A 23,367-nucleotide genomic window follows, 5' to 3' on the forward strand; every position below is an offset into this window, starting at 1 on the left:
AAGTGGTGTTAGTGAGACCAGATGGGGGCGCTCAACCTGCAGTCTGGTGGGTCCTAACGCCCAGTATAGTGAAAGGGGACATTAAACTGAGGTCCTGACTCTCTGTGGTCATTAAAAATCCCAGGATGTCCTCTCGAAAAAGAGTAGGGGTTTAACCCCGGTATTTGCATCTTTTTTTTGCAGACTTGCCTTTGTCCAATCATCCCCATATCATAATTGGCTTCATCACTCTGTCTCCTCTCCACCAATAAGGTGGTGTGCCATCTGGCGCAATATGGCTGTCGTCACGCCTTCCAGGTAGATGTTGTACACTGGTGGTGAATGAGGAGATTCCCCCAAAAAATGTGTAAATTGCTATTTAATATAAAGAATTATTATTAATATTAATTATTAAATTGTTTTTGCAACAACTAAATATCTACAATATTAACTTCAATCCTAGCTTCCCATATAAGTGACTGATTTTCTGGGGTCGTTTAGCATGAACCAAAAGCATCGTCCACATTAACTTTAAAGTACTGAACCACCGGTGATTTGAGTTAGTAAAATTGATATATAATCTTATATGAAGTCTCTTTAAATCAATCTTTTGATTCCACTTTGAATGCAATACTTGTGTGAATCATCCAAATTTGACTCCAATTAAACCGTAAAATGTCATTGTATACCAGTGAATGCTGTCGAGCTCAATCTGGCGTAATATGTCGGTTATTTTCATGACTTCCAGTAAACTAATCTCTTATGTGCTGCATTTATCCTAGTTTGACCTTTCTAGTGGTCAGATTCAACAAATGAGAGGAAAAAGTGTGCTTAGGAGTTCATAGGGCTAAAGCATCCCCATATATATTTCGGGGTTATTCTTAGGTTGATGTTTTTAGTTACCAAAGTGCACTTGTGGTGACAGAATTGAACTACACCCATATCATGTGATGTATCACATGGCCTTTCGCTCAGATTCTGTTCCCTGTGTCTCTTTACCTTGCTTTCACTCATTTTCAGCCTTTGCTCAGGCATTTACTAATCTGATTGGGGGAATCAGGTCGCATGCTCTTTATGTCCTCCTGACTTCATTCTGATTGGTTGCTTCAGGTGACAGCTTGAGTCTTGGCCCCTTCTAAAGGTGGGATCATGAGTTGAAAAAGCTAATATTTGTGATTTGTCAGAGGATTATGACCATGCGGGATTGTTTAGATGGACCGATTATGACCTCACGACCATGTGCATGTTAATTTCCAAACTCAAGTCACCAGATGTAGAGGATTTCCTGTGTGTATATGTGTGTGTGAGTAACAAGGGGTTGGGGTATTTACTCTGATGTGTGTCAGTACACAGGACCTGTCCCGGCAGACCGCGAGTCTCCGATGACGCGGAGCGAGACGTCCCCAGCCGCGCCCAGCACCCCTCCCCCCACACAGAAACCCAACACCTGCTGCTTTCTGCTGGTGCTGCTGCTGTAGCTGCTCATGGTACGACCCGCTCACCTGTGCTCTGTCTTCACATGGTACATTCCACTCATCACTGCTGCAAGTGTTACATTCCACATTCATTCCTTCGCACTGAGATTATATTGACCTCCATATAGAGCGCCATAGTCAGTGATGTATTTCTGTAGGTGTAGCGACACCATGCTTCCCACAAAAAAAAACTTCTATTGGGTTTGGATTAATTAAATGGACAGTTCATCCAAAAACGAACATTCTGTCGTAAGTTTACTCTCTCCCCTCACTTGTTCCAAACCAAATGCAAAAGAAGATATTTTGAAGAAAGTTGGAACCCTCTAACCATTTGACCCTCCATTGTATTTGTTTTCTTACCAGAGATGTCAGTGGTTACATGTTTTTAGCTTTCTTCAAAATGTCGTCTTTAGTGTCCAACAGAAGAATGTAACTCATAAAGGTTTATAACACTTGAGGGTAGGAGGGCTGCACGATATTAGAAAAAATTGACATTGCGCTATTTTGTTTTGCTGTGATATGTATTGTTATAGGAATATATTTTGACCAGAAGATTCGAATGTCTCTATTGGGAAATATTTAAATACATTTTAATCGACCGGGATGATTAAGTCGTTTTCTATGCAGTGCATCTGCATAAAATGTAAATTACATACATATAAAATTAAACAGGGCTGCACGGTGGCGCAGTGGTTAGCACGTTTGCCTCACAGCAAAGAAGGTCACTGGTTTGAGCCTCGGCTGTTTCAGTTGGCATTTCTGTGAAGAGTTTGCATGTTCTCTTTGTGTTCGCGTGGGTTTCCTCAGGGTGCTCTGGTTTTCCCCCACAGTCCAAAGATACAGTATGCGGTACAGGTGAATTGTGTATAGGCTAAATTGTCCATAGTGTATGAGTGTAAATGAATGTGTATGATGTTTGACAGTGAATGAGTTGCCGCTGGAAGGGTATCCGCTGCGTAAAACATATGGTGGATAAGTTGGTGGTTCATTCCGCTGTGGCGAACCCAGATAAAGATCCCCAATAAAGGCGAAAAGAAAAATGCACTGAATGAATAAATAAAAATGAACCACAACACGACGGCCATGTTTTTTTGCGTTGAGAGGTGCCTTTTTTGAATGGTTTACTAACAGCCACCTCGCATTTTTTAACTGTCTGCTGCGCATCGTGTTTTTACCCTTGTGCGCCGTGCGCTCGCAATTGGAAAAATGTCAACTCTGAGCGGGAAAAAGCATGTTAAATCATTTGTTATATTTGTTATATCGCGTCTCTTTCATTCTCCAATCAAATAAAAGCAGAGGCGGGTTTCCCTTGAAATGCCTGCAGTGTTTGTGCAGCCAAGGACAACTAGCGACGATGAACTAGAAGATGAACTTCTGCTCATTGTTGTGAGTTATATGGTGCTGCATTAATCACAAATCTTGAATATCACAATATTATAAATTCAGAAAATTCAAATTAACATCAACAGCAACACTCGCACTCGTTGCCTAGCATCATAAAAAGTGCACCGCGCTTCTTTTTTTCTTGTCAACCAAAAAGGCAGTGAGGTGCGGCTCGCAGTTTTGGAACGTATAAGTGCGTTCAGTGTGATCATCCCCTTAAACCATTTTAAATAAAACTGTAAGTAAATAGGGCAGGTCTAAGGGGTCCGATCACACCGAACGCACTTTTACATTTTAAAAACGCGAGAAGGTGCACGTTTTATGTCGCTATAGTAATGGCTAAATCAGCTGCGTAATGTGCACGAAATGTTGTTGTTGATATTGTTAGCATTTTTATATTTAATAATATTGTGATATTTAAGATTTAAGTCATATAGCTCCAGATAACGGAAAACAGCGACCGCTAGTCTCTCCTCCATCTTTAAAATTCTCTGTAGTTGTCTTGACAACACAACCACTGCTGTCGCCTAAATGGAAACCCCGACTCCGACACGACTGACAAAGCATTCTTTTTCCACTCAGAGTTTACTTTTTCGGCTGCGAGAACAACAGCATGCAACGGCAAAAGCGTGAGGTGCAGCAGGCGGTTAAAAACGCAAGGCGTGAAGGCGCATAAGCAGCGCGCAAATGCTCGCGGCTGTTAGTAACCATTCAAAAAGGCACCTCTCAACGCAAAAAGTGCATTTGGTGTGATCGGCGGCCCCTAACAGCATCAAGTACAGAAATTGAACCACCAAACGAAAAATAACTTGGTCATCATTGTATAAATAATACTTTTAATTTAATCATCTTTTAATCATCATGAATAATTAATTCAATGTGACTATTGTGGATACACACATTGTAATATCGATGCTCAAACGATACATTGTTCGGCCCTAGTAAATAGTGTGTGCATTTTATTTTTGGGTGAACTGTCGCTTAAAATGAAATGAGATCTCGTGAACAATAAACGTTTATGTTTAATATCTCAGACAACCTCTGTAGTCTGTTTATGCTCTTGTTAGTGTAACTGAAGCCAGCTAGTCAGAGATTGTGAGTAACCTAACTTCACTTGCCTCAAGAGATGCACTAGCAACTGAAGCTAAACCAGGGGTGTCCAGTCCTGCTCCATCATAGATAGATGTAGCAATTTATTGTCAGACGAGTCTACATTTTTCTTGCAAAACAGTATCTGTGTTGACAAACGATCAATGTTACATGCACTTCAATCAACAACACTTCAGTGAAACATTCACACAACTTCATCATAAAGCAGAACATTATATATTCAAACATATAAAGCAAAAAAAAATAAAAATCTTCTACATATTTACAGTGCATCTGTTTTTTAATAAAGCTTCTTTTAAACTCCATGATTGCCTGATAAACACAAGAGTGTTTTGGCTTGAATTTGTTCAATCTTGGGACCCTATACCTCCAATTTAATGATAACAATTAAAACTCAATATACAATAACATGGTTAAGTTAGAAATTATATTATTAGCTAATCTCATTTAAGTTTGTTATGAAAGGCTGTCAAGGTGGTTGGTTGCTGGTTAAGGTGGATTTCATTGGGGTTAGAGCTAAACGCAGGATAGTGTCCTGATTAGAACATGTTTGAACAATCCCTGCTTTAGTGTCCCTTTGTACCATCCTACAGAAATACGTCATCACTGGAGCGCTCTGTTGGTACTGTATGCTATAGATATTGTTTCATTCCCATCCCTCGGTATTGCTGTATCCCTGCTCTGCACCTGTTTTAGTGATCAGAAAACAACATAGGCTCATTCTGAAAACGTCCCCCTATATACATTTCTGGAGATCTTTAAAATGAACACTACGGAGCTGTATGACGGCGTTCCTTTTCGCGCTTACCAGCTGACCGCTTACCTCCATATAGACGGCTTCTGGCTGTTAACAGATTGTCCAGTGGTTCTCCACGTACGACTTGAGACGCAGAGAGGAGTTGACCATGATGACGTGGTTTGAGTCTGGTGAAGAACAATTCCAGAAAGCGGGTAAAACAAAAACAGAAGCCAAAAACTAAAATAAACAAGTAAATAACAGGGTGAGAATGTGGTAAAATCTGAAAACGTGGTAAAATCAGGTGAGGGCTTTTCTTTTCTTCATTGCTTTTTAAAACACTGTCGGTCGTGTTTAGAGAAGTGAGTGGACGGGTCGATCGGTGCTTTTGAAAAGACTTTTGATTGGGTTTAGGGAAGGAGGAGGGTGGGTCAGTCGTTCAGTCAGTCATTCAGTCAGTGGGCAGCGGCCTCTACTGGATTTACGCGAGAAGGGCAGGTGTGAATGGCACTTGCGAGAGAAATTTCAAAAAGTGGACACAGCGGCCTCTGGTGGATTCGCGAAAACAACTGCAAAAAAAAAAAAAACGTACCTGCTGCGACGTATTTGGCGCTCTCCAGAAATGTATATAGAGGTTTGTTTTTAGAATGAGCCTGGGTTGTTAGAAATTGTTCTTATTTTTGTGAAAGGGTCATATAACAAGAACTCAAATGTGCAATTAATTGAACATTACTCAAGCAAAGAGGTTTATATAGGAGAATGGCAAAAGTTAAACAATTAACAAATCACACATTCTTGGTTACACTGCATTTCACAAAATGTCAACTTTTTCGGAATTTGTACAGTTTATTTCTGAAACTTTGTTTAGTTTAATAATATATGTTTGCCTTTAAACCTTTCTCATCGCACCTATTTGTGGTGATTGCAAGCTAATAATTAAAGCTTGTTAATTTCTAAAAACAATGATCATCAAAACTCAATTAAGGCCTTGGCTAACTTTGTAAGTGTTCTTTAGTATGCAAATTAAGTAAATAAAGTATATGTCTATGGATCAAATACAAAAACAGTATGAAACAATTAAAGTGTAAAAAAATACAGTTTCAAATTATTTCATTATTAGAGTCTTTTCCTGAAAAAAAATCAAGTAACTTAAACATATACTAAAATCAAACTAAGATGTCAAGAGTGTAACAACAGTTCATAAGGCAAAAAAACTTGTCAACCGTATTAAGAGCTAGACTCGTTAGAGGATATTAGTACTGTGCTTGCATTATATTTAATATGCTAATTAACTGTCATTTTAAACTATCCATTATGCTTGCTATTATCTTATATTTTAGACTACTAAATTTTACCCAGTTGTCTACTAAAAGTTTTTGATTATTTTAAATCTGATCAAATTTAGTATGCTCACTTATTCATTCATTTTCCTTCAGCTTAGTCTCTATTTCAGAGGTCGCAACAGCGGAATAAACCACCAACTATTCTAGCATATGTTTTTTACTCAGAGGATTCCCTTCCAGCTGCAATCCAATACTGGGAAACACCCACACACACATTCACACACTACCAATTTAGTTTATTCAGTTCACTTATGCCCGCATGTCTTTGGACTGTGGGGGAAACCAGAGCATCCGGAGGAAAACCCATGTGAACACGGGAAGAACATGCAAAACTCCACACAGAAATGTCAATTAGCCCAGCTAGGACTCGAAACAGTGACCTTCTTCTGCAAAGCGACAGTGCTAACCACTGAGCCACCATGATCACTTATTCTTTTACATATTTTCAGTCCAGTCAGTATAAGTTTGCTTTTAGGATGACAGAACTTATTTCACCCCTTATTTTAACTCTTTATTTTCCGCGCAAAACGTTAAAGCAGACTCTAATTGCTCATTCAATTGTTTTGTGTATATATAATCATTCCTTTACATCTCATCTTTGACCCAGATTATAATGTTTTTAATTCTCATCATCATGAACCCATAAGAGAGCCTTATACTGTACCTGTTTACTTTCCTAACAGATTCTTGTTTTTCTTTTGGTTTGTTTATTTTCGCGCCAAGATTCATCAGTGTACATTATCCTAAAGTAATAAAAATATCTCTTTTCATAATCTTTCATCAAACTCTAATAACTTTTCCTTACCGTTGGTAAGGGGAAAATAACATTAACCAATAAAATCATAGCCTACTTCTTACAATACAATCAAATCCCTGTGGATAAAATCAATCCTGCTTTATTTCCGGCTGAATATTCAGTTTCACTCAGAAATACGCCACATTAAGTTACTGTATATGCTATGAAGCTCTCCCACCTACCGTGATATCAAGATCCCTCAACAACACTGTCAGTTATTTTAAGCAAGGTATATATATGATATGCATTTGAATGCAGGTGAATACATGCTTTTATGATCACACACACTTTAATTGCTGTGTTTGTGCTCCTCTGGATGAGTGAAAATTCAAGCTTATCGTGAGTCAGGAGAGTAAATGTGGTTAAGATTGCTCTCATTTCAGCAGAATCCCCGAAGGGAAATGGGAGCCGTATTCACACCCACACGTCTTTCATACACCCGCTCATTCACACTCGTTCTTCGAGCACACCTGCTGCACAGAGCCATTTACACTGACCGCTAAGATCCAAACTCTGATGACCTTCTATGACAGAGCTTCATTACAGCTGACTCTGTAGAATCAGTGGGATCCAAACAACTCTGCATGAACAATGAATCATTTATGTCTTAAAGCACAAGCAGTCAAAAAACCCTGGAATATGCATTTGAATGTTTTGAAAATAATAACTGGGGCATTTAATATGAGTGCTATGATTGGTCAGATTGCCTGTCAATCAAATTCCCTGCGAAAGATCAAAATGAAAAATTGTTATGAACTGGTTCCTTGTAGTGATTCTGACCCACACAGTGTGACAAGAGTAGCTGATTCCTAAATGAATGACTCTTATGAACCAGTTGTTTCTAGTGATTCAAAACAATACCTCATGACCGGTGCAGTTCAGCCAATTACCAAATAAATGAATTAAGTGAATCGGTTGGATTGCGCTGAGTGGCTTTGAAAGCTCTAATGATTGAGAAACAAATTGTATAATCTGTATACCTGAGACGATTGATAGATGAATGACTATTATGAACCGATTCCTTTTAACATTTCAAAGTCAAGCAGTTCAGAGGTTCTACTCATTCATGAACAGATGATTCTTAGAAACTGGATGTTTAGAGCTATACAATTTACACTCACTGGCCACTTTATTAGGTACACCTTACTAGTACCATATTTGACCCCCTTTTGCCTTCAGAACTGCCTTAATCCTTGGCATAGATTGAACAAGGCACTGGAAATATTCCTCAGAGATTTTCATCCACATTGACATGATAGCATCACGCAGGATGTGCTGCATGGCTTGCAAGTCTCCTGTTCTACCACAACCCAAAGGGGCTCTATTGGATTGAGATCTGGTGGCTGTGGAGGCCATTTGAGTACAGTGAACTCATTGTCATGTTAAAGAAACCAGTCTAAGATGATTTGTGCTTTAAGACATAGAGCATTATCCTGCTGGAAGTAGCCATCAGATGGTGGACATGGTCAGCAACAATACTCAGGTAGGCTGTGGCGTTGACACGATACTCAATTGGTACTAATAGGCCCAAAGTGTGCCCAATATCCCCCACACCATTACACCACCTCCATTCTGAACCATTGATACAAGGGAGGATAGATCCATGCTTTCATGTTGCTGACACCAAATTCTGACCCTACCATCTGAATGTCGCAACAGAAATTGAGACTCATCAGGCAACGTTTTTCCAATCTTCTATTGATCAATTAGGATGAGCCTGTGCAAATTGTAGCCTCAGTTTCCTGTTTTTAGCTGACAGGAGTGGCACCCGGTGTAGTCTTTCTGCTGCTTTAGCCCATCCGCCTGAAGGTTTGACATGTTGTGCGTTCAGAGATGCTCATACGGCTTAATTTGGTTTGTATTGAGTGTTTATTTGAAATACTGTTGCCTTTCTATCAGTTTGAATCAGTCTGGCCATTCTCCTCTGACCTCTGGCATCAACAATGCATTTGGGCCCACAGAACTGCAGCTCACTGGATATTTTCTCTTTTTCGGACTATTCTCTGTAAACCCTAGAGATGGTTGTGCATGAAAATCCCAGTACAGCTGCAGTTTCTGAAAGTCTGCCACCAACAAACATGCCATGGTCAAAGTCACTTAAATTACCTTTCTTCCCCATTCTGATGCTCGTTTTGAACTGCAGCAGATCCTCTTGACCATGTTTACATGTCTAAATGCATTGAGTTGCTGCCATGTGATTGTACCTAACAAAGTGGCGGGTGAGTGTAATTGGTGTAGTCTACCTGATGGCTAACGAATGACTGTTACAAACTGATTCCTTTTAATAACCACATCTTTTTAGAGATTGAATGCTACATTGTGAACACTATAGTCCAACTTAGTTGCAAAATGTATGAATATTACAAACCAATTCTGTTAAGCAATTCAAAGCCATAAAATGCAAACAGTGTCAAACAAATGATTCTTAGCAATGTTTTTGTTTGTGCTTTAAAAGCTATACATTGCTAACAGGGTAGTCGGACTCATTCTAAAATAAACGACTGCAGTAAATTGATTTCTTTTAGTGATTCCAAGCCATATATTGCCACCAGTATGGGCCACTGATTGCAGAGTTAATGACTGCTACAAATCAATTCTTTTTAGTGATTTAAAGCTACAGTGCGAGCAGTAATGCTGAATGCTAATATGACTCTTATTAAGATTATATCACTTCCCTAATGACTCTCATAAACTGGCTCTTTCTAGTAATTGGAAACTATACATAAGTTCCAGGAGCATTTCCCAAAAGCATTGCTAATGGAAACAAATTCTGAACAAATTATGTTTTAGAGATTCTGTGTAACTAGTGTAATCCAATCAATTCCCAAACTAGTACTACTTTTGAACCAGCACAAAGCCATAAGGTATGACTTGAAAAAATACTTATGAAATAAGGTTCACAATCACATTAGAAAACTCCATTAAGTTTGCTGAGGCATGAAAAAGTCGTCCCGGAGCAATAACAAATGCTAAGGCCTCACATGAATTGAACTTAAATGTATGTACTTGAGTGTGTGTGAGTGCGTTGTGTGTCTTGGGTGTGTTGTTTTGTTCAGGCACTGCTGTTATTTCTCAATGCCGTTTTACCACCTTCTAGTCTCACTGTTAGGAGTGAAGATGACAAGCGCGGGCGGAGGAAAGCCCAGGAGACAAAGCTGGAGCCCTTTCCATGGGAAACATGGTGAGAGCACCCACAACAACCACACATCAATCAAATCAGCATTATTAGTACACTGAAAAAAAAAATGTAATCAAAGAAATACTTCAGCTTGGTAGACCCTAAATGAACCTATTTAATTTAAAAACAGTACCAAATAAAGTTGATTTATTTACTTTTTTATTTAAGCATTCACTTTTTAATGCAATATGTTTATAGGGACGTGAATATACCTATTTGGTCTATCTCTCTGTCTCTCGCCAGTCCCAAACCGACGATGGAGGAGATTAAACAGTGGGCGCAGTCTTTCGATAAGCTGATGAAAAACCCAGCGGGACGGAACAAGTTTCGTGAGTTCCTGCGGACGGAGTACAGCGAGGAGAACATGCTTTTCTGGCTGGCCTGTGAGGACCTGAAGAATGAGATCAACAAAGTGCCATCGAGGAGAAGGCGCGTATGATCTATGAAGACTACATCTCCATCCTCTCGCCCAAGAGGTACATTTACACACATACACACACACACACACACACACACACACACACACACACACAAAGGCATTGTCAATGCGGTGGATGAACGCTTTACAATACTTTAAATACTTTTACATTTTACTTTTCAGTAGTCAGAGAAAAGATTTTTTGAATTGTTTTGAGGCTTTTTGAAATGCGTTTTACCACACATGCTCTTGTGCTTTGATAACAATCCAATCAAATGTGATGGAGGTGGGTGAGAGTAGACCAGCTCAAAGGATTTTAGATATGACATTTTGTTCTACCCGTCTGATTATACTACCAACACATTGTATTTGAATGGCGTTGGGGAGGTATTACAGCCTCCTATCACACGACTCCAGATCCAAATTTACACTAGTAGCACAATCTGATAGGTAGCATATTTGTCATCAAAATGTGCTATGGACTTTTTGAATGGGAGGAAGGAAAATCTGAAAGGGAAACACAAATGATAGAACACAGGTTACAACTCTTTTTAGTGTTGTCCATTTGAGCTTGGATGGTGCTTAAATTGCTAAGCGACCATCAGCTGTTTTCTCAGAGGAAGACAAACTGACAAAACATTGCTGCAACTCTAATACAAGTTTTATTTATGGAAAAAAAATTACAAAGCACTGCAGCGTTTGGGTGTTCTGTGTTTGTCTGAGATAATTAGTCTTACTGAAATGTTTCTTTGTATTCCATACAAGCTAAATTGAGCTGAACCTGATTTGTTGACAAATAGGTTGCTGATCCATTCCTTGGCAGTTCGTGGGTCCTTCAAAGGCCTTCTTGAGCCTTTTCCCCTTAGTAAAGAAACTTTCCAAAGACGTCTGTTTTTTACTCATTTTGCCGCTTGTGGTTTAAATTTGGGCACTCAGGTGACCAAGATGAACCGAGAGAATACGGTCATTTTTATAAATAAAAGATTGTTCAGACTCAGATAATAAATAAAACAGAAATAATTAATGATTTTTTTGTGCGGCCCGGTGCCAATTGATCCGGTGGTTGAGGACCACTGGTATAAAGTTAATAGCAACAATAGGAAGTCACCATAAAGATATCTGTAAAAGTTTGTGTGTGCGTGTGTCTGTGTCACTCGCACACAGTCAAATCAAACACGTCACAAAAACAGTTGCTGGATGTCATTCGAACATGAAACAGGGTTGTTTAATGCTGTTTTACAGATGAGCAAAGACTTTTAAACTCACATGACAATAAAAAAGGCAAAACTCTCGTAGAACAGATGCCATGGTGGTATAAATGTGTCATCAGGCCAGGTTGTAAAGGTAAAATGTAAATGTGAAAAGTAAATGTGTGAAACTGGCAACACCTCTAGTGTGCGTATTCAGAGAAAGGATTTATTAAAGTATTTGAATTCTAGTATTTTTTTTTTTTTTATGTGAATCGGTTTATGTTGGTTTGGTTTTAGTTAAAATGTTCACCTTAATGAGAAGAGATTTGAAGGATTGAGGATTTGTCTAATGTGAAAATGCATTATTTAGGGAACCCTAGCAAAAATGTAATTAAATTGGTGTCCTTTGTGCAATTAACAGCGGGGAAAATAAGTATTGAACATGTCACCATTTTTCTCAGAAAACATAATTTAAAAGGTGATGTTACCGGATGTTGGTAACAACCAAAGAAATCCATATACAGTGATCCCTCACTATAACACGGTTCAATTTTCAGGGCCTCGCAGTTTTGCAGATTTTTTTCTTGCAATTTGACATGCTTTTGTTCTACAGCGCATTGTGTTCTGCGTCCTGACTGGCTATGAAGGGGTCCGCTTGCCAAAATTACATAAATCTAGCAGTGTGACTCTGTACTCTGTGACTCTTGCTGTACTGTATGTTCGTAAGTTTCCTCTCCACAATGTCGAAGAAACATTAGGCAGCGTCAAAGGCACCTGCGGTAGCACCCTATAGGCAGAGGAAGATGCTAACCATCACACAAACAGTTAAACTTTTGGACATGCTAAAGGAAGGTAGAAGTTACGCTGCTATAGGGCACCATAATGGAACAAATAAATGAAGATCAAATGGTTTTGATCTTTGAGTTCATTCTATGATACTGGACTTATTTTTCTAAGAAGAACTTTGAGAGTGTTTAAACAAGAGAGAAAAGAGTGAAAATGGTAATGACTGTCTGAGAAAAGTGTATAAAATATGTAGTGAGGGGTTTAACAGCCTTAAAGCATCTAGAATAATTGTTAAAAATAAAAGCTAACTATTTTGCCAATTTCAGGTTATTTTTAGATCGTAACTCCCGCAAATAACGAGGGACCATTGTATGCAAAGAAAACAAATCTTAATCGTTTAAACGGTAAGTAAAGCTTAATAAAACGAAATGACGCAGAAAAAAAAAGTATTGAACACTTGAAGGAAGGTGTAGAAAGGCGGTAACAGCCCAGACAGCTGCTGAAATCTCTCAGTACTTATTCAGCAACTCTCTGCCCTTTGTCAGTGTAAATTAACATCAGCTGCTTCATTCCAACATCTACATTAGCAGGATGATGAAGATGAACCAGGGTGGACATTTTAGCAAGACAATGATCCAAAACACAGCCAAGGAAACTCTTAAAATGCTTTCAGAGAAAGAAAATAAAGCTGTAGAATGGCCCAGCCAATCCAATACTTAAATCCAATAGAAAATACAAATTAAAGCTCTAATTTGACAGACGAGACCCACAGAATCATCAAGATTTTTACACTTTGTTGAGGTCTGTGAAAAACACACACTTGGGCAATACATGTAATTCATTCTCCACATGAGAGACGATTTTAAGCTGCCATCACCAAAAGCCTTTGATATAAAGTATTAAATGCGTTTCAGTAGTTTTTCCACTTCCTCCTTGTGTCATTTCATTGTTATTACGCATCACTATTGTTTTAGATTTTTATTTTTATGTTTGTATTGTTTGGGTTTGATGTGACGTGTTAAATACTTGGGGTGTTTTCACATCTAGACTTTGGTTTTGGAACCTGGCGCGTTTCCCCAGTTAGCGCAGTTCGTTTGGCATACTGTATGTGAATCCAGCAATTGCGCTCGGATCCGCACCAAAACAATTGGTCCGAGATCGCCTGAATGAGGTGGTCTCGGCTCTATTGAAATGAACTCTGGAGCAGATCGATTGTAGTGAGAAAGCAATACAATCCAAACCAGGCTAGAATGGATTATTAACCAGTGTATTATGGATATGTAATAGGCATATGGCTATACGAAGAGAGAATTATGAGTGGGGGGGGGGGTCATTCCTACCAGTAAATGTGCGTATCATGTCAAATACGAAAGAGAAAGCATATTAACTATTAACATAAAGCCTATAGTGCATAAGCCAACTGCGATGTATGAGAAATTCTTACCTCTGATTTATATTTGGTGACAATGTCTGTGGGTGTCACTATTCAAAATTAAAAGCACAGCTTTTCGCTTATAATGTCTTATTGCTCATCGTCATAAATTAAAATAAGTATGCATGACAGCTGAGCAGGACTCTGCAAAACAAACCCTGATGTGAGGAAAGTTTTACTTACATGTGACTTGCTTTAGCTATTTTGGTCCTTTTAGAAACTTTGCTGTGTGAAGTGCACAAAGTGCAACAATGTAACAATTGTCATCCCTGTTTCGGAACAAAGAATCAATCCACAGGTGTGAAAGCACCCTTATTTTCCGGCTGTATGTATTGATTAATAAAGATAAATCCCCCTCTATTCTGTTATTAGTGTTTTTTAAAATTATTTTGATGAAAACCACAGGAAAACAAGACATCACACCGTGTTAGTTTTTCAGACATTGTAAAAATGATTATAAAAGGTTACCGTCCAACTGATGAGTAACACTGCTTCACAAGGTATATTCACCAGTGCCAATTTTAACACTCATTTGGTGCTCGACGAAAGTTAATTTTATCCTCTCTAATCAAGCACCGAATATAGGCTAATATCCATAAAAGTCCAATGGTAAGTGCAGTGGAAAAAAATCAGTGGCTGTTCTTTATCACCTCTGTCTTGTCTCTTCTTTCTGGAATGCAGATTTTAGGCTCTCTGATTGGCTACGATCAGACCAATGAGCAACTACAGCCTAATTTTTTTGTTTTTTTTTTTAAACCTACGCTTATTTAGGTGCCTGGCTTGAGCTTCACACCACCAAATGTAAAAAAGTAAGAGCTCAAGTGCGATAATGAAATGAGGCATGAAGGAATTCTGCCAAATGATTGAAGCTTAATGATTTATAGAGCTCATTTCATGAGATACATGAACACTAGCACCATATGTGGATGTCGATCCTGCTTTCTGTTGGGAGCTGTTTATGTTTGGTCTCTTGTTGGTGCGAGACAGCAGGGTGGACGTGTACTTTACACACTATCATTGCATTCTCGCTGTGCATGTGTGCTGTTGGTATGCGGTTTAATTCATTGTGTTGACGTGTTGGATTCGCCTTTTGGCTTTTTCATCGCCAGAGCCAGAACTCACACCTTCTAACTCTGCTACTTATTTTTTTTTTTAAAGGCGGCTGAGGAAAAAAGACTTTGTAGAAATAAATGAAGGAGCAAAGGTTGAGCAAAGGAAGCTATAAATTGATCCCTGCTGGACTCACTACTGTAAAAGAGGTTTATATAAATAGGCTGTGGAGCGAGTGAGTTGGATGGATGTGGTTTGTGTTGCCCTGAGCTGCTAGTTTCAGTATGTGTGTGCACTGTCGAGTGTCTGTTATGACAGTCAAAGGAATCACTCAATAGAGTCATGGAAGTAAATCCAGTAGAGAGATCAGAGTCATATTTTTAGTCTGTGGATTTAAAGTAAACTGGTTTCTCTGAAGTTTGATATGTTTGTGGGACTTCTGAGTTACACTGCTTTTAAAAGGTGATTATACGTTCGCAGTTTGGATATATTTGATCAGGGATATAGTAAGCAGTATCTAATTTATTCCTGTGATAGCCAAACTTTTCAGCATTATTTTCAGCATCAGCACTCCAATGTAACAAGATCATTCAGAAATCATTAGAATATTCAGATTTTAAAACCTGTGAGACATTTGTCGATATACATTTTAAAGAGTAGATGTTCTCTTCACGTTCGCGAGAGTTTCCTCCGGGTGCTCAGGTTTCCCCCACAGTCCAAAGATCTCTCATCTAAACTTCTATCAGTGCTTTAAAGATGGTTGTGCTTTTTTATAACCAAACTAACAGAGTTGACCAGAACGTAGGGCCAGACTTTTTTTTAAGATCTGAAATGATAATTAATACAGAAAAATTACTAAACACAAAATTACTTATGTAATAATATTAATTAATAACATGTTCTTCATATCTGTGGACTCAGCAAACCTTACAGTATATCAGGAGTTTAAACCAACAAGGATTTAAATCAATGTTTTTATTGCCTGAATAACAGAGACACATGCTGTAAAGACTCCTCCTTCTTCTGGAAGAGGGGCGGGAATGCAGCAGCTTATTTGCATTTAAAGAGACGCATAAAAAATGTTTTTGCTTCCACCTAAAAAAGGGAATGATGCAAAAAGTTATTTAGACTTACAAACATATTCTGGGAATGTCTGACATTCTATAAAATCTTGGGCATGAAAAAAAACAAAAAAAACATCGGTTTTAATATTCTCTCTCTGTCTCCATGTTGTAGGTGAGTCTGGACTCTCGCGTGAGGGAAGTGATCAACAGGAGGATGCAGGATCCCACCCCTCACATATTTGAGGACGCACAGCTGCAGATCTACACCCTCATGCACAGAGACTCCTACCCACGATTCCTCAATTCCTCCGTCTACAGATCACTGGTGCAGGGGGGCTCGCGCTCCTCATCTGAGTCATAGACCCCCGACCTCTTTCTCTCGCTCTCTTTCTACACATTTCTCTCCATTGCACAACCACTCACGGAGAAAGTGCTCCTTTTTTGTGTCGTCATGGATTATAAGCATTCTTTTCTTTGCTTGTTGAGGGAATCCCTCAATTCTTCTGAGCCTACACAGACTGAAACTGGAAGACACAGGGTTCTAATGCAGTTTTCATTTCATTACCCCCAAACCCTCCCCCCCCCCACATCATTCCTAGCATATGTGCCAGCAGCATCAACTACTGATTTTCACAGCCATCTTTTTTTTTTTCTCACGCAAACATGCTTCTTTTTTCTTCTGGTATCTCTAGTTGAAGAGAGCTGAGAGGGCCTCTGCAATACCATACACTGGGGTGGCCTGACCAATCAACTCCTCTCTCCTCGCACCTCTGTGGTCTGATTGGCTCAGTGAGACGATTGGCTGTATCATAAAAGAAAGAGATAGCACTTTTTCTGACTAGTTACACACATGCATCTACATTTATTCCTTTAGCACACAGGTGTCAAACTCGGTTCCTGGAGAGCCGCAGCTCTGCACCCTTTAGTTCCAATCCGAATTAAACACACCTGATCAAACGAATTAGTCCTTCAGGCTTGTTTATACTTCTGTGTCGAGTGAACGGCTTGACCCATGGCACCTGCCTTGCACGTAGTCGTGCATTGATACGCTGTTTGTGTTGCTCTGCAATAACACTTCTAAAACGCTAGCTGTTTTTATGTTCCTCTGTGTCAAGTTTCTTCGCGGGTGTTATGCTACAAGTAGACTAAATTCGTTCATTCAGAGGTGGGAACTGGCGGACGTGCAGCAACTTTAATTATAAGGTAAACCCAAAACAAAAGTCTCCTTCACGTGACTCGACACTTGTAAACAAATCACTCCATCGGGCTTGCGGCTCAAAGTGTAGCAGAGGCCAGCTAGTGAAGTGCCGTGCAGGTAAACCTCACTCCTCTGACCTCTAAAAGGTGCTCTAGCGACGGCCGCTAGAGGCCATGGTCTTTAGCCTCCTTGTTAGAGCAACCAACTCCCATGCGGACAGTCGCCTGTTCGATCCCAGATCAGAACAGGTTGGGTGGTTTAGGACCGGCAGAGTTACATTAGCACCACCCACACACATCACCACTACCAAGCCGACCAATCACAGAGCTTTCGCTATGCGTAATTGCAACGTGTAGTTACATTTTTTGAGAGGTGCTGTCAGCACCGGCGTCTGCCACGGCGAGGGCTATGCGACTGTGTGCTTGATGCAGAAGTATAAATCAGCCTTAAGTGTGTTGAAGCAGGATCGGAACTAAACTGTGCAGGGCTGCAGCCCTCCAAGAACTGAATTTGACACCCCTGCTTTAGCAGATGCTTTGACCCAAAGCAACTGAATGTGAATGAATGAATGCAAATCAGTTTCCACGATATTTTCTAATTCGCTGCACTGATTTTGAGGGAAAATCTGCTGAGTTGATTTGAATTTGATCAAACTCTGAGAACTAATCTCACATGGGTTGCCTTTAAAAAAAAACAAAACAATGCTTTATCTTTGGGTGGGTTTCCGGTTTCTGTATGTGGGCCTGCGGAGTTTAATTACCAGGGATCAATAACATAGGAGAGAGAGAAAGAGAGAGAGGACAACCACCAGTTTTAGAGATTTTAAATAAACATTAAAGAGAGAGAGATGGGAGAATGCCATGGTCTTACTTAGACTGGTCACTCACATTTTAAAGCGAGTATTTTTAATGTTATTTATTTTTGAAACTGTGATCTAATCTTTTTTCCTTGTACATACATTAAAGAGAATCTGGAACATATGCGACATACACCGAGCAAGCTGTTAGTCCCGAGTGCTCAATTGCGCTGTATTTCTCTCTGGCCTCACTGTGTTCGAGCGTGTGAATGTTTATGAGGTGTATGGTCTGAAAAATCGCAAGTTTGTCTGGCGCCTCCTGTAGGCAGTTTCAAGTACTGCAGTTCTGCAAGCTGTTTTTTTCCCCCCTTTCAGTTCTGCAAGCTACTTCACAGTGTTGTCCGTCATTAAGTCAAAAGCAGGGGATTTTAGTTTATATTAAAATCAAAAGGTATGGGTCAGTAGTTTGTAAACAAAAAACCTTAAGTCGTCTGTTAAACAACTTTCTAAAGTTGCCTAAATGATGATGCCCAACATAAATGTATGTTACCATTTAACTTTTTAACTTTCAGTGTTTGAGTCCATTTTTTTTCACGATTTAAAGAGAATAGCTTTTATTTCGAGCTTTATTTGACCGTATAAATAAAATGTTGCACAGGTTTTATAGTGTTGTACAGGAAACTTAAAAAAAGAAGCCATGAGCTGCTGTAAAATCATTTAAAACTCCTCTTGTTCACACGTGATGGTCCAGTACACCTCGTTTATTCACATTTAATGCATTTTTATGCACTTGTGTTATTGTTTGTTTGTTTTAACAGATGCCTTCAACAGCCTTTAAGAAAGTATGATCATGGGAGAGCAACCGGATGGACTGACGTGAACACTGTGAGCTGCGTTACCGTTCCAAACTTGTGCGTCACTAAATATTTCAAAATGTGAATCTGAAACCAACCGGTAGTGTGTGAGCGGGTCCACAATAATACAGGAATTTTGTTACAGTTGGTGTTTTTATATCAGCACTGATACGAAATCCCCACAGGCAGTGTTTCTCAACCTCGTTCCAAGAGGACCACCAGCTCTGCACATTTTCCATGTATCCCTAAACAAACACAGCTGATTCAGATCATCAGCTCATCAAGAGAGACAGGTTATGGGTGTGACAGACAAAGGAGACATCCGAAACATGCGGTTTTGGCGGTCCTCCAGGAGTGTGGTTGAGAAACACGACCCTAAAGACTTAGTTTGAGCAGAAAAATCTTCTCATTTCACATTGAAATGAAGTAAATCCTCCACATCCGCCGGGTACTTCTTGGTACTTATAGGATTTGGTTGATTGTAAATAAATATATACTTACAGCAAATAAATGTATGATGAACTAATGACTCTAATAGTCATATTTTAGTCACATGTCGATTTAGAGGAACTTCATGTACTGTAGTACCAAAAAAAAAAAGACTGATGCCTTTATTTTACTTTTTACCATCAGTTGTGCATGAAGATGTAAATTCTGGAATATGTGTGTAAAATATGTGTGTGTATATGGTTATGTACATATATTTAGTATTCCTCTTACTGTCCAACATGATGTGACCAGTCTAACTTAAGCCAGATGGAGTGTATGTATGTGTGTGTGTGTGTGTGTGTGTGTGTGATAATAGCGAACTTTCATAAGACGATGGGAGAGAGATGTCAACGTCATTGCGGCTTTTGACAGCGAACATTCAATTACACAGGGATACGCACAGTTACACAGAGTCCCGCTCTTTAAAGCATGAGGAAAACTTGCTGGTGGACCTCTCAACATTTCACATGCACTTTGCGTTCACACTGAAAGCGGTTTAGAGATCATCGTACTGGATTCTCACTTCAGTATTTGCTGTTCAGTCGTTCACTGTTTACATTTAGAGACATTTAGATGCATTTTCAGCAATCTGATCACAAGTGGAGAACATGATATAGATGTGAACTAGTCTAAACAGGATTGAACTTGTCCACTTTTGACCACTTTCAGTATTCAGTGGGATTGTGTTAATTGGGGTCGAATGTATTAAAACAACTACAGAAGGGTCTCTGAAAAGACATATTAGTACCAGGTGGAAACATGGCCTTGGATGGAAAGTTACTTCAGTTTGTTTTGCAAATCGCTGTCAGTGTGAACACTCTGCAACCAATGAAATGCAACAGGTTTAAACACTCCTGTTATATTTATTGATACTGTATACATGTCACATAATAATGTATGGCTGAAGCAATATTTAAATTCTGATAAATAGTCTTATTTTTTATTATTTATGATATTAAAACGTGATAAACATTTATAAAGTCAGTATTTCAATGCTACAATTGAATTTGGGTACCGGTTTACCCCACAAGTCCAAAGACATGCGCTATAGGTGAATTGGGCAAGCTAAAATTGTCCGTAGTTTATGGGTGTTTCCCAGTGATGGGTTGCAGCTGGAAGGGCATCCGCTGCGTAAAACATATGGTGAAAAAGTTGGCGTTTCATTCCGCTGATTAATAAAGGGACAAGCCGTAAAGAAAATGAATGAATGAATTTAGGCATCACAAATGTAAATATTCATTTAGAGAACCGTTTTCATTTAGTGATAAAGATTGCATTATACAATAGCGAAACAAGAATACGTAACTATTTTTACATTTATCAGCTTAGTGATTAATTCGTATGAATTAATACAAGTTCAATCATACCAAAATGGCCGATTTTTAAAAGGAGGTGTGGCGCTAAACCCCACCCGTAAATCCAGTCATCATTGGGAGATGAGCAATTCATAATAAAATGTATGAATGAGATCTTACAAATTCATACGAATTAGCCGCTAAATCAAAAAGTTACGAATTGGCATGAGATAGTGTTGAAGTAGCCGGGTTTACATCCTGAATCTTTTCAAACTTTGCAGAAATGAAGTCATTAAAAAAATCCCAATTGTGAATTAGGTGCATTTCATTTAAACACATTCGTATGTTATTTAATATGAAACTATTCAGATAGCGATCTGTGACGCGGCAGTAATATGAACAGTGGGCACAGCTGGGCACCGTGGGCAGCTGCCAACTTGTGGCAGATAGAAATCTGTGATTAGAATTCTAAAATACATGGCGCAGCATAGCACGTCGCTGAGCGGTGCTTCTGGGTGTGTGACCCCATTTAGAGTGGCTGACTGTAGTATTGGTAACCTAGTAACCAACAATAAACAAGGCAAGCTTGATGGAGACAGCTGATTGGTCACCTGGGTCTAATGTTTGCGACAGTTTATTTAGTGAATTTATTTGGAAAAAAAATCCTTTTTTTGCAGCGTTAAAATTGTTAAAAATCCATTAATTAGCAAAAAAAAATTTTTTTTTTATTCAAAATGTTGGATTTTCTTTACTCGTTTCTCATGTGAATTTTCAAAAGGCTCATTAACACAGGATGACGGAAACCCAGCTAGTGATAATACATTATTTGTATTTGCAAACATTAAACCACAATTATACTATCACTTTACTTACTACTCAATATAGGAATATAAAATCACCTTTTTCCTGCCAAATTTAATCAACGCAGAGCAAAAAAAAAAATTGTCTTGCCTAAATATTGTGCAATTGTAAAAAAAAAAATAAAAAAAATAAAATTATAAAAAAGGTGAAGCAGCAATACAATTAAAGTCCCCAAGAAATCAAAACTAACCATATGATTGTTAGCTCACATTGCTAGTTTTGTAGTGAACAATGTATCTGTGCATGTCATTAAGAAGAAAAAAAAGTTTGTCCTTGTAATCTTTAATTGAGATCTGAAAATACATTTCCCTTTTTTTTTTACCTGTTAAAAATATCAGATTAAATGCATCTTAGGAATTGGAACAACCTTACAACATCTTAGGAACAAACATACAGACACCTCCTCACCATTTCTGTTTGTTGTCTAACAGCCCAGAATAAGTATGTTAACCACGCCCCTTCTGGGCTGTTAGACAACAAACAGAAATGGTGAGGAGGTGTCTGTATGTTTGTAAAAACTCTCCCCAAACCATTTCCCCATATTTCTGAATGAAAGGCCTACTACATATAATCAGCTCGCAGTAGAAAAAAAACAAGCCACGCCCACTGTTTTGTCATTTAATATTCCGTTTCTTTAGGAACTGCGTCAGAAAACAAAACAAAAAAATAACGATTGCAGCTTCCAGGGACTTAAACAAATACTATGATACGTGACAGCACCCATTATCAAACTGTAAAGTAAGAATACAAAATGAAGTGACACGTACCCAGTATCGGAAATCATAACAAGTGTTTTAATATGTTGCGTCGCTAACTAGCAAGTGTCCTCATCCTCTTTCAACAGTTGCACAGACCAGACAGACCTACAGAGTATTCGGTTGAAGACGGGGACTGTGACCTAAAGCTGCTTATGTTTACATAGATTTCTTTAAGGTGCCAAAATTAATCTAGCCTTCTAACAGTCTCAAGCTATGAAAATATGAGCAGAGGAGCGAGTCTGTCAACATCCGACGTGTTTCCATCATCTGCGTCACACACTTTGTTACAGTATATTTTGGTTTCACCTTCATTCGCCCTTTCCTTCACCCTTTCTTATGTTTTCTCGGGCCGCTCTGTGAGATTTCCTCATTGTCGATTTTGCAGTGCCATGACATACAGCAGTGAGATTGGCCCCTGACTCATGGACTTCTATGGACACTTATTTATTGACATTAGCATTATATTTTGTATTAAAATAAATCAAGTTATGTTTTAAAGATTACGCTTATGGATTTCTGGACCAGTTTGTTTTTATTTTTTGTTTGTTTTCCGAAAGTCAGTGACCATTACTGTGTAAGCTCCCCTCCCCCGTTTGGGTGCCACAGCAGGGCGCCCTCTTCAGGTTGCGGTCGGAGCCAATTTGAGGCCAGCACATTGCCGGAGATGATTTCATCAAGAACTCATCTGTAATATTCCATAACCTCTTGACTTTTTTTTTTTGAATGTTTTTTTAAAGAGAAGATATGACTATACGGATAATAATAACAACAACAAAGATGTTTGTGTTATTATTTATTTGCAGCTTGCTCAGAGATTACTGTAACTGCAGCCTCAACTCTACCTAACCTCGAACATGGGACGATGAATTGAAGTATAGTGATTAATTTTTCAAGTTTTGAAAAAAAAAATATATATATATATTTTACATTTGCATCTTTAAGATGAGAAAACAGTATGGAAGTCAATGGCTACCATTTTCTGACATTCTTCAAAATATCTTCTTTTTTGTTCATTAGAAAAACAAAACTTAAACATGTTTGGAACAAGTGAAGGGTGAATAAATGGAGGAAAGAGGGATAGGATAATGAATCGATGTATAGTGAGTGATTCGTGGATTGATTGATTTATTTATTTATTTATTTTGGGGGGGGGGGGGGGGGGGGATCAAACATTTG

At 38.8% G+C, this 23,367-nt stretch overlaps 1 protein-coding gene across 1 annotated transcript; it reads left to right on the plus strand.

The window, feature by feature from the left end:
• Nucleotides 1–1,331: 1,331 nt before the first annotated feature.
• Nucleotides 1,332–22,700, plus strand: LOC130216832 (regulator of G-protein signaling 17-like). The gene is given in 7 exon segments (XM_056448714.1): nucleotides 1,332–1,433; nucleotides 1,435–1,466; nucleotides 9,932–10,003; nucleotides 10,244–10,410; nucleotides 10,413–10,476; nucleotides 14,985–15,030; nucleotides 16,113–22,700. Coding segments are annotated over 7 exon segments (642 nt in total). The 5' UTR covers nucleotides 1,332–1,361; the 3' UTR covers nucleotides 16,302–22,700.
• Nucleotides 22,701–23,367: the final 667 nt, after the last annotated feature.

Source organism: Danio aesculapii, chromosome 23 (assembly GCF_903798145.1).
Source record: "Danio aesculapii chromosome 23, fDanAes4.1, whole genome shotgun sequence".
Lineage (NCBI taxonomy): Eukaryota > Metazoa > Chordata > Actinopteri > Cypriniformes > Danionidae > Danio > Danio aesculapii.